At 38.0% G+C, this 11,963-nt stretch overlaps 1 protein-coding gene across 1 annotated transcript in view; it reads left to right on the top strand.

Annotated features, from left to right (window-relative positions):
• Positions 1 to 526: 526 nt before the first annotated feature.
• The window catches only part of LOC104867512 (zinc finger protein 850), a 59,697-nt gene continuing 48,260 nt past the window's right edge, over positions 527 to 11,963 (top strand). The window contains 2 exon segments of the mRNA XM_010631906.1: positions 527 to 1,261; positions 8,863 to 8,919. Coding sequence (XP_010630208.1) covers positions 1,181 to 1,261; positions 8,863 to 8,919 — 138 coding nt within the window. The 5' untranslated portion in view covers positions 527 to 1,180.

Below are 11,963 nucleotides of genomic sequence, written 5' to 3'. Positions count from 1 at the left end.
TGGCAACAGGATCTATCTATGTAGTCCAGGCTGACCTTGAACGCATTATGTAACCCAGTAACTTGCCTCAGCCTTGTGGATGCTGGGATTACAAGTGCATCACCATGCCCAATTTATTTTTGAGACAGTCTTTCTTAGTTGCACAAGCTGGGTTCAAACTTGAAATCTTCCTGCCTCAGCTTCCCAGAGTTTAGGGATTATAGGTGTGTACCTCCCTTGGATGTCATTTTATGTACAGGAGAATTACTCCTGGGGTTGGGGGAAATATGATTATTACCATTGTTTTAACTACATGATGTATATACTTATCCACATTTTTCTTAAAGTTTACTTTGGAATGTTGATTATCTTGAAAATGTCTTCCTTGTTCTTTTCAGGTGGTCCCCCACTGACCCAGGGGGCTTAATCATGTCAGAAACTTAGAATTTAAGGAAAGAAAAAGTTCTAATCCAAATGAGGTCTCAGTGCAAGGTAGGAATGTCTTTAAAGAAGGCTCTCCTTTCTGATGTCATTGGGCTGTAGTTGATAGTAACCAGGATGCTGTATTATTTGTTTTGGAAATAGCCTGGTATCAGGATGAATCAGAAATTGTGAGAGAAGAATCAAGAACCTACTCCACTGGTTACGTGGAAAACTCTTTATTAGCCAGCGGAGTAGGTCTAGGGACTTCATCAGATGACATTCCTTCAATCGCTAGCCCTCTCCCAGGCCTCCCACCATAGGAGCCTGGGCTGGGAATCCACGCACTTCAAGATTTAAGTGTCAACCACATTCTCAGTTCAGGCCAGAAGCTTCTGACTAAAGGTGCGGAGCGTGTTGGCCGCAAAGGCCTGCGGGAAATGTAGTCCAGTGATTCAAGCTAACGGCCACCAGAAGTAGGTTGTGCAAAAGCTTTTTCCACACGCCTGATTCCGGAACAAAAGACAGAATTTTCAGAGAATAGTAGCCCGTGTTCTTTAAGATGTTCCCCTGAATTCGAGTTGTTAATCATGCTTACACTTTTGTTCTGCAATTACCAGCTTCTGTTTAGAAAGCCACCCTTGTACAATGAAGATCTCGCGAGAAGTTGTTTAGTGTGCAGTGCATCCTGGGAAATGTAGTGCCCTGCCTGCACAGAAAAAAATGGCAGAACTAACTGAAAGGATGTTGTTCGGAACCTTATAACCGCCGAACGGAGGTAATGAGTACCTGCCCAGACAGCGCTCTTTTGTCGTGTGAAGACGCTGACGCATCCGAGTGTAATGTGTACTTTTGTGTAGGGGTGAGTCTGGCTACTTGATCTAAGCAGTTGGAATCGGGAGGTGGGGCCTGTGCTTCTTGGATGCCAGACTGCCTGCTGGCTGGCTGGCTGTAGGGGACGCAACGGGATCCCGGGATGGGGCTGGAAATGCACACAGATACCAGCTGAAGGCCTTGTGGCTGGGCGGGTATAGCAGAAGGAGTGAATAGCTGTAGGGCGGATGTGACTGTGAAAGCGAGAGCGCGCGTGCGCGCGCGCGACCATCAGAATGTGGGTGACAGATTCACGAATTCGGTTCTCTTGCACTGTGCAGTGGGGAAAAGTAATGGTAATTGTTTGAAGTCAGTTTACTCGAACATTTGAAAAAGATTAAAGCTAAATAATAGATGCGGCAGCAGTATAAAACAAGGTTTCTCTATCAGATAGAAATTATTACATGAAATATCCATTGTGACTTTTTAATATTGGGGATCAAACTCAGGACCTTGCATTTGGAAGGCAGTGCCACTGAGTTAAATCTTCTGCCTCATTGTGACCTTTAAATATAGACAGAAAAGTGAAAGCAATTTTTAAAATGCAGTCCCGGGTTTACTTCTGGACTCTGCATTTCGCTCTGTTGATCTGTTTATGTATCTGAAAACCAGTGCCACACAGTCTTGATTACTGTTGCTTAAACTTAGAAATCAGGAAAGGTAAATTATCCAAATTTGTTCATTTTCAAAGTCGTTTTGAGTGTTCTAACTCTCTGACATTTTGATATGGATTTTAGTCACCATAAATCAAATTTTACACCAATGGATGCTGTGTGCTAGGATTTTTGTTAACTGTGGATCATTTTGGTTAGAATTAACTTTTAACCACTACCCCCTTTGGGTTTAACCTAGGCCCTCCAAATCGGGTACATCGCCAGTGCCTCCCTTGTATTTTGTTTAATTAACTTAATTTAATATTTTGAGATATGGTCTAAGACATTGCCCTAGCTGTGCTCAAACTCCTGTCCTAGCCTCCCATGGTTCTAGAATTACAGGTGTACACCACTAAGCCCAGCCAAGAATTGACTTAACATTTTGTCTTCCAAGTCATGAATATGAAGTATATATCTCTATTTAAGTATTCTTTATTTACTCTCAGCAGTATAATCTTGTATACTTTCAATTAGATTTGTACTCCGAGTATCTTATATATATGGTTCTATTGTAAATGGTTTCTATGATTTTAGTTTTAATTTCCAATTATTGCTATTTTAAGGAATACAATTGATTTAACAACAACAACAACAAAAAATACAATTGAGGGCCTGGGATTTAGCTCAATAGTGCCACTGTCTGCCTCACAAGTGCAAGGTCCTGAGTTCGATCCCTGGAACCAAAAAATAAAGAATAAATAAATACATAAATAAATTAACTTTGTTAAAGTCTTTTATTAGATAGTAACTGTTTTGTGTTTTCATTAAGATTTTCCCCATAAAAGTTTTTGTTATCTGCAGAAAAATATAGGTCTTCTTTTCCATTTTAAATTATTTTCTTTTATTCTTGCCTTACTGCATGAGTTAGTACCTACAGTGAGTTCTGAATAGAAATGACAAGAGTCAACATCTTTTGCCTCATTCCTAAAAGAGAAAGCATTACTTATCATTAAGAACAATGGTAGCTAAAAGTTTTTTTGGTAGTTGTTCATTATCAGATTGTGGAAATCCATTGCATTCTTCATGTCATTGTTCCTAGCTTTTATGAAAAATGTATGTTAGACTTTTTCCAAATGCTTTTTCTATACATTTGAGATGATCGTTTGGTTATTAATTAATATACTGAATTTTTTTCTGCTAACAAGAATTTTAATGACTTAAATATTGGCCAAATTTGAATTTCTGGGACCACTTATTCATGATTTCTACTTTTGATATTTTGTCAGACTCAAAATTTTTTTAGTTTTGAAACTATCTTTATAAAGAACACATACGTGTAATGGTTTCTGATTTGGTATCAGGAAAATGCTGACTCATTGAAGTATTTTGATTTTGGAAGAATTTGTTTCAGAATTGGAATTATTTCTTTAAATATTTACTAAAATATCTCAGCAAAGTCACCTGGACTTGGGAGTTTTTGTTTTGTTTGTTTTTGTTTTTGTTTTGGTACGGGGGATCAAACTCGGGTTGTTGGACTTGCAAGGCAGGTGGAGGAACCTCTGAGCTAAATCCCCAGCCCTGGAGTTTTATTAATGGGAAGTGTTTAAAGTATGAATTAAATTTAATAGATAACAGTGCTACTCACACCATCATTTTCTTCTTAGGAAAGCCTCAGTAATTTGTATTTTTGTAGGAATTCATCAACTTTATCCAATTTTAAAAATGTAAAGCTGGATATATAGATTAGTGGTAGTATGTTTGCATAGCATCCAGGGGGCCTTGAGTTCCATCCCCAGGACCATGAAAGAAAGAAAGAAAAAGCAAGAAAGGGAGAGAAAAAGTAAATTGGTATAAATATGTCCTAAATACTTCCTTTTCTCCTTTCAAAATCTAGAATGAATAGCAATATTACTTTTCTTATATTTGATGGTAATTTGTTCTGTTGTTGTGGTTGGTACTGGGTATCAAACTGAGGACCTTGCTGTTGCGAGGCAGTCGTGGCACCACTAAGATAAATCCCCAGTCCCTTGTTTTTTTAAGGCAGGGTCTCGCCGTGTAGTTCACACCAACATTGAGCTCACCTGAGCCCAGGCGATCCTCCTGCCTCAGCCTAACAGTGCTGAAATCTCAGTCACTGTGTAGTCCAGGCTGGCAACTCATGTAACCCAGTATGGTTTTGAATTCAATGTAATAATCTTCCTGAGTGCTTAAATTCAAGGCATCTGTCATCAAGTCTGGCCCTATGAAACAATCTTTTGATTACTATTTGCAGGGTAGGGTTTTTTTTTTTTCTTGTACTTTTATCCTCCTGTACCTTTCTGTACACCTAATTTTTAAAAAATTCACTTTGATGTTTGCCTTTTATTTGGTGTGTTAATTTCCAATGATTGTGGTTAAGAAACTATCACAAGTTGGTGACTTAAGATAATGGCAACTTATTCTTTCTAGACCATAGGAAAAGTGTAAATTCTATTTCACTGGGCCAAACCAAGACGTTAGCAGAATTGTGATGTCTCTGGAGGTGCAAAGGGAGAATCTACTCTTTGCTGCTTCTCCAACTTCTCGTGACTCCTGATTGACTGGCTTTTAGCTTTGTCACTTCATTCACTCTCTCACTCCCTCATTCCTTCGTGGGATAGGGAATTGAACTGAGGGTCTTCACACCATGCTATCTGCCCAGATCCGTTCTCCTTACCCACTTTTTTCTGTTTAATTTTTTTTGTTTTGTTTTGTTTTTGTGAGACAGGGTCTCACTATGTAGTTGAGACTGACCTGGAACTCACTATGTAGCCCAGGCTGGTCTTGAACTCACAGCGATCCTCCTGCCTCAGCCTCCCAGGTGTGTGCGCCCGGCTTCTGTTTGTTTAATTTTGAAACAGGGATTCTCTGAGTTGGTTAAGTTGCTCAGACTGGTTTCTAAGATCGTGATCCTACATCAGCCTTCTAGAGTGCTGGGTTTGTGGATGTATGAAACTGGTAAGCTTATGTCACTCCAATCTTTTTGTTTTGTCTTTGTTTTTGTTACTCTAATCTTAAGGCCAGCATCTTCATTTTTTTTTTTTTTGCTTTCCTTTTTGAAAAATAGTACATTTGAATTACATATTTACATTCATCATGAGTTATTTTGTGTACTTAATACCTTAATTCTTTTTTCATCCCCTACTCTTCCTCTAACTCTCCCTTCCCTCCACTGAGTGGTCCCCTTCCCATTTTGCAAAAAGATTTAGCTCTCTATTTCCAATTTTCTTTTATTTTGCTCTTATTTATATTTTGGGTTTCTCATGTAAGAGAAACCATGCAGGGCCAGGAATTTAGCCCAGTGGCTCAGCACCTACCTGGCAAGTGGGAGGTCCTGAGTTTGATCCCTGGTACAGAAAAACAAAACAGGGCCTGGGATTTAGCTCAGTGGTTCTGCCGCCTGCCTCGCAAGTGCAAGGATCGAGTTCAATCCCCGGTACCAAAAAAAAAAAAAAAAAAGAGAGATTCAAGAAAACAACAACAAGAGAAACCATGCAATATTTAAGCTTGTGAGTTGATTTATTTCTCTTAACATTAGGATCTCAAAGTATACCCATTTTCCTACACATGACTCAAGTTTATCCTCCCTTTGTTGTTGGATATTTAGGTTGCTTCCAAGATTTAACTATTATGAGTTATACTGCTGTAAACATGAGTATGCATGGATCACTATAATATGTCTTTAACACTTCTGGGAAGATACTGCAAAGGGGATTAACTGAGTCAAATGGAATTTCTATTTTTAGTTTTTTGAGTAATCTCCATACTGATTTCCATAGTGATTGTTCTAGTTTACTCTCCCACCAGCAGTGTAGAAGGGTTCCTTTTCCCCAACAGCCTTGCTAATGTATTATTGTTTGATTTCTTGATGATAGTCGTTCTTTCTGGAGTAAGATAGAACCTCGGTGTTTTATTTTTAATTTGCATTTCTCTAACAGCCAGAGATGTTGAAATTTTTTTCATGTATTTGTTTATTTTTTTATTTTTGAAAGGGTCTTGCTTTGTAGTTGTAGTTCAGCTTGGCCTCGAACTTACTGTGTATCCCAGGCTGACCTCATACTCATGGTGATCCTGAGTACTGAGATTACAGGCATGGGCATAAGGCTGATATCTTCAACTATCTCTCTGCTCAGTCTTCATATAGCCTTTTCCTCTGTATGTCTGTATCTCATAAATTCTTCTGGCTCCTAGAAAAATGTCATCTTGTCAGAATCCTTAATGCTATCTGTAGTTTCTGTTACCATATAAGGCAAAACTTACAAGTTCCAGGGACTAAGACATAGTATTTTGGGGAGACATTATTTAGTCTACTGCAATTGGAGTGTTTAGATTATCAGCCAGTAGAATTATTTATGTAGTTAGGTTTAAATGTACTTTTGTACATCTATCATCTGTCTGTTCCTTCTTTCTTTTCTCTTCATTGTTTTTGATAACATTGTTTTAATTAAATCAGTGTGCTTTATTGATTTTATTAACTTTTTCTGTGGGATTTGTGGGCAATGACATTTTTGTCATAAATACTCAACTCTGATAATTCTCAAAGTATAAATGGATTAGCATAGTTGTGTTATATAACTCTATAAATTATGGAATTTGAATTTCACACAAATTTCCTGCATCATAAAATATTATTCTTTTATTTTTTTCTCCCAATTTGAAATGTTTTCAAAATGTAAACAAAATAAAAATTGGCTTATAGGCCATGTAAAATAAGTACCAGACCACATTTGGCTTATGGGCCATTCATAGTTTGTTGATCCCTACCCTAGAACTTTAAAATAATGTTGATGAAAATAAATATGTGATAAACTATGAAAGTAACTAGGGTGGTGCACTAAAAAACTAAGAGAAAAATACAGTCACAAAAGCAGAAGAACAAAAAAGACACACAGAAAATAAATAGCAGAGTATCAAATATAAATCCGCTCATCAATAATTTCACTACATGGATATGGTCTGGATATCCCACTCAAAAAACAGACTATCAGATTGGATTTAAAAAAATAGCAATTTCCAACTTTTGTCCAACTTTAAGAAACATACTTTAGCTTCAAAGGCAAAAGTAATTTAGAAATAGGGAGAAAGGAGCTAAAGGTGTAGGGAAGGTGGGATGGGTAGGGGAAGGGTAATAAGGGAAAAGAAAAACATGTGAGATAATGAAAAGATGGAAATAAAGTGTTTGTAGATGGGAAGGGGACGAGGGGGTGAAGGGAGGGCAGGGGTAAGGGGAAAAAATGAGAATCAAGACTTGTCATGTAGAGGTACAAGATCCCAACAATGAATGTAACTGTACTGTATCCCTAAAATGTACCAATAAACTAAATTAAAGCTGAAAAAAAAAGGGCAAAAGTAGTTTGAAAGGAAATAGAAAAGGATACACCATGCAAACTATAAGAAAATAGGAGTGGCTATGTTACTAACAGATAGACTATATATAAATACTACTAGAGACAACAAGAGAGATTTAACAGTGATACTATGTTATCAAAAATAACGTCAAAACTAAAAAAATTTGAATAATAAAGTAAAAGTTGTATTGGATTATAACCAAAGATATAAAATAAATAGCCACAAGGCCATACTGATAGATCAAATAATGGGAGGAAATAGACAAAACTTGCATACAGAAGAATTCAAAGTAATTTCTATAGATTCTCTACTCTTAAGGTGGCAGAGCATAACTTCTTATCCAAGTGTGGGGTATACATAATGACTTCCTATAATGAGTACAAGGAAAGAAATAAATTCACTATACGGCAAGCCGACAAATACTACTTCAACTAACTAAGACTAGTATTAGCAGCCATAAATCAAAGGAATAACATATGCCTTTGATACGTGATGAGAAGGGCACCTTACCTCGGTGGACTTTGACTCAAGACTTGTGTGTAACCTGTGTCTGAACCTGAGAATAACACTGGGAAAACCTGAGCTGAAAGATACCCTATAGGATACCTATCGGTACTTTTCAAAACTGTGAAATCTGGCTGAGAATCTATGGAAGTATAGGGGGGCCTAGGAGACAGTTGATTGATAAATGTATTACGTTATTTTGGGTGATATTCTGAAACAAAAATGACATTATGTTAAAAATCTAAAGAAATTTAAGCTGAATATGGTAATGCACACCTGTAATCCCAGCACTTGGGAGGCTGAGGCTGGAGAATCACAAGTTGAAGTTCTGTCTGAATAATTTAGTGACTTAGTGAGGCCCTGTCTCAAAATAAAAAATAAAACATAGTTCAGTGTGAAGGGCCTCCATTTAATATCTAGTACTCTCCCATACAAAAACCCCCTAAGGAAATCTAAAGGTATAGGCTTAATAAAAATGTGTCATTATCAATTCATTAATTGATTTGTTAATTTTGATGAGCATTCTATCATAACAATAATAGGGTAAACTAGGTATGAGATATACTACAACTCTTTGGGGGTGCTTTGCAGAGTTCTTTATAGATTAGGCATAGCAGAGTTACTGTCTCTGTAGGAATAGAGGGTGTTGAATGAGGTATAGTTTTATGGAATGAGGTTAGGGTTGGGGAATAGATTACTATAGGATGGGGTATGAGGTAGGGGAAATTCCACAGGGTAAAAGTAACAGGTAATAGTGATTTACCATGAGTCACACTCTGGCCTTGGACTAGAATTATATATAGATTTTTGGTTTTTGTGGAGTGGTTGGAACCCAAGGCATTGACCACACAAGGTAAGTGCGCTACTACTTGGGTAGAATTTTAGAGCTGGAAGAGAACCTATGTGAAGGAGGAGAGACCTTGAGAAAGAGTCACCAGGAACAGTATTCCCTTGTGGTGGATCTTTTGGGAGGTCTGTGGAGAGAATTACTCTGGAAAATGCAGATGTCTTGACTTTCATTTTTATACAGTGGTAGAGGGCGTGGACAGCAAGTCTTATTTAATCTAGAGACAGAACTAATTTCTCCTAATTCTATTTTTTCTTTTCCAATTCTGTATTTTCCTAGGAGCAACTTGAGGAGCAGGGAAGCATGGCTATTGTGGATCAAAAAACTATGTTCAAGGTGAGATGAAATTTCTTACTTCTATTAACAACTTTCTTTGTTTTTTGCAAAGTTGTGCCTTCTGCTTTATAACAGTAACTATCTCAGTGTCAGAGAAGATGACTAAAACAGATTTAGGGTTTTGCTGATTCCTGAGATGTCCTCAAGCCATCTTTACTCTTGTTCTGATGTAAAGTACAGTAGTACCTTAGGTCCCGAACTTAATTCATTCCATGATTCCAGGGAAAATGGCCACATTCTGTGTTCATTCAGGAAAGATGGCCACAATGGTATTTTTCGCCCAATGCAGAGTTTGAGAATGGAAACAAATTCCTGCCAAATGCTTGTTTCCAAACTGAATTGTTCTTGAACGGAAGCATTTGTGAACCAAGGTATCACTGTACTTGGCTTTTAATGCTAATCTTCTTAGCATCCAAACTCTCTAAGGCACTAAGTTTTCAAGTTCTTCCTTTCTGGCCAAGTCTCACTTCATTCAGCTCTGGATTTTGCTCCTGATTCTCACTATGGATCTTGTTAAAAGCAGCAAGTAGTACACCATGCTATACCCTGAATGTTGAGCTGCCTTGAAATTTCTTCTGTCAGATCATAGTCTCCTGTGCTTAACCACTTAACAGTTTACCCTGAACATCACGTGGGCAGTGCATTTTGTTTACATATTATCCCAAGTGTCTCCAGGGCAGGTATCATTTTAACGAGTCAATTCTTGTTTTGAATAAATTTAATAAAATTATCATTTGTATATTTCCTATTATACTATCTTATACAAATTAATGGCAAAATATGCAGTTTTGGGTCATTTTGTATTTAAATTGGACTGATAAGTGGTTAAACTCAGTCTTTGGCAAAGTCTCAGGACATGAACAAAATGCAGACAAATTGTGCCAGAGCATACCATGTGGTCTTCAATGCCAGTGCCAGTATTTCCAACTGAAACCTCCTGAGCCTGATTGTTACGGTCAGTCAGCATTTCTGTTGGCATTCTGCTCTTTTGAGTTCCAGCCAGATTCTCTCATCAAGTTTGGGTTAACAGCACTTTAGAGTTTCTCTTTCTGGTATCCCCAAATCTCTCCAGACTCTTCCCACAAACCAGAGTTCCAAAGGCTTTTGAACCATGTGGTCAGGTATAGATAGTCATGGCTGTGGCCCCACTTTTGGTAGCAACATCTGTCTCAGTCACTTTCCTCATTGCTGGGACAAAATACTGGACACCTGCAACTTAAAGGAATGAAGGTTTATTTTGATTCATGGTTACAGTTTGTGGTCCTAGGCTGTCTTCAAGGAGGAAACCTGCTTATATGATAGTGGCCAGGAAGGAGAGAGTGAAGGGAGGATCTGAGGAGGGAAATAAAACCTTCCAAGCCACATTCTCAGTGAGCACCTTCTACCAGGACCCACCTCTTAACACCAAGTCAGTTATAGTGTCCCCATGTTCAAGTCACCTTCCAACCACATGAGGCTTTTGAGGAACATTTCAGATCAAGCCATAGCAATAACTAAGTCCTATCTGAGATTTACCAGCATGATTTTGTTTTATTTCACAAATTTGCTTTGGCTTATGAAAGGCAGTATGCCTTCCTTTCTTTTGGTTGAAGCATCATGTAGGCCATGTGGGACTCTCAATGTCTGTGTCTACTTGAGAAATTAACTACTCTCAATTTCCTTTTCTGTAAAATGGATGGATTGATGGCACTCACCTATAGGTTATAATGACCAAACTGACATAAGACCCTTTGAAAAATGTTGGCACATAAAGCACACTCAATTTATATACGATATTATGATTATTTTCTATAAGTTTTCTATGGATTAGGAAAAATAAAGTATAAAATTGTGGTAGGTATTTGAAAATAAGAAAAAGATAAATACTCAAGTCATATAGGAGTTTTTAATCTGCAAGTCATTTACTTCATTTATCGACTACAAATCCCTTGATAAGATTGTTATTATAGAAGGGATATATGATTATTTCCTATCAGGGGAGCTAGATCTCTATTATGGTATGTCCACTACTTTATTTCAATCAGAAACTCATTTTCTTTTTCTCTTCTGTTAAATTGCCTCCCATGTACAAAATTTAAAAACGTATTTGTGCACAGCATACTGTGGCATGTTGGACTTACTACAGTTTTATTTTGTCCACTATAACCAGAGTTCTCTTTGTGTGTCTGGTCATCCAGGTTTGTAGTTCCTAAGTGAATAATTGTACTGGTGTGTGCCACATGTCTGATTGCCCAGTGGACAGTAATTCCCTCAAGTTCCTTCCCAAATCATGTGCTACTACCAAATAGATTGTATCCTGGAAAATAAGTCCAAAGATCCCGGCCAATTATTAGAGTTCATCTCAGTCATTTTCAGTTGGTCCTGTTTATTGTCATATTGCACAATGAGAATGTTTCCCAGAATGATGCCACACAGGTTCATCGACTTCCATTTGACTGTGTCAACTTCCAAAAGTAGGGATGGTCTCAGCAGACATATGACTTACCACATGTACCCACATATGTATTCATGCGTTTACTGTCAGCTGCCATACTTCCTTCTTTCTGATTGGTTTTTACCTAGACTTTTCCAGCTTTAGAAATTAGCTTCAGCCAAATTGCTGGCATCAAAATGAATCTACAAGAGCTGACCCCTCATTCCATTCTCATTCTATAATTTAAGGTTACTCGGGTATAGAAGTAGGGGCTACTTTGACCACTAGGCAATATACTTGTATTCACTGTCATCCCGTTTTGTCAGATAGTCTGCAAAGACAATCCATCCCCTTGAGAATTCTGGCATAAGGGTTTAAAGGTCAGGTTACAGTTCCTTATTTTGGGACTGTCTCTGCCTTCATCACCTGGAGTCGTACTTCTGGTTCCAGGACCACTGTGTCGAGTGTGGAAGAGAAAAGTTGAGGATGTGGGGAAGATTTGTCCCCCTGTGTTAGCATTCTCCCCCAGAGCCTCTTCCCCTGTCCTCAAGGGAAGTGAAGGAATCTGTCTAGCAGGGACTCTGCCTTGGCTTCCCTCATCTTCAGTGAGAGCACACACTCATGAAGGCAT

This window comes from Fukomys damarensis, unplaced genomic scaffold, assembly GCF_012274545.1.
Source record: "Fukomys damarensis isolate Sample0158 unplaced genomic scaffold, DMR_v1.0_HiC HiC_scaffold_19, whole genome shotgun sequence".
NCBI classification, from domain to species: domain Eukaryota; kingdom Metazoa; phylum Chordata; class Mammalia; order Rodentia; family Bathyergidae; genus Fukomys; species Fukomys damarensis.
The sequence above is the reverse complement of the archived record's forward strand: the minus strand, read 5'-3'. Positions and strand labels throughout refer to the sequence as shown.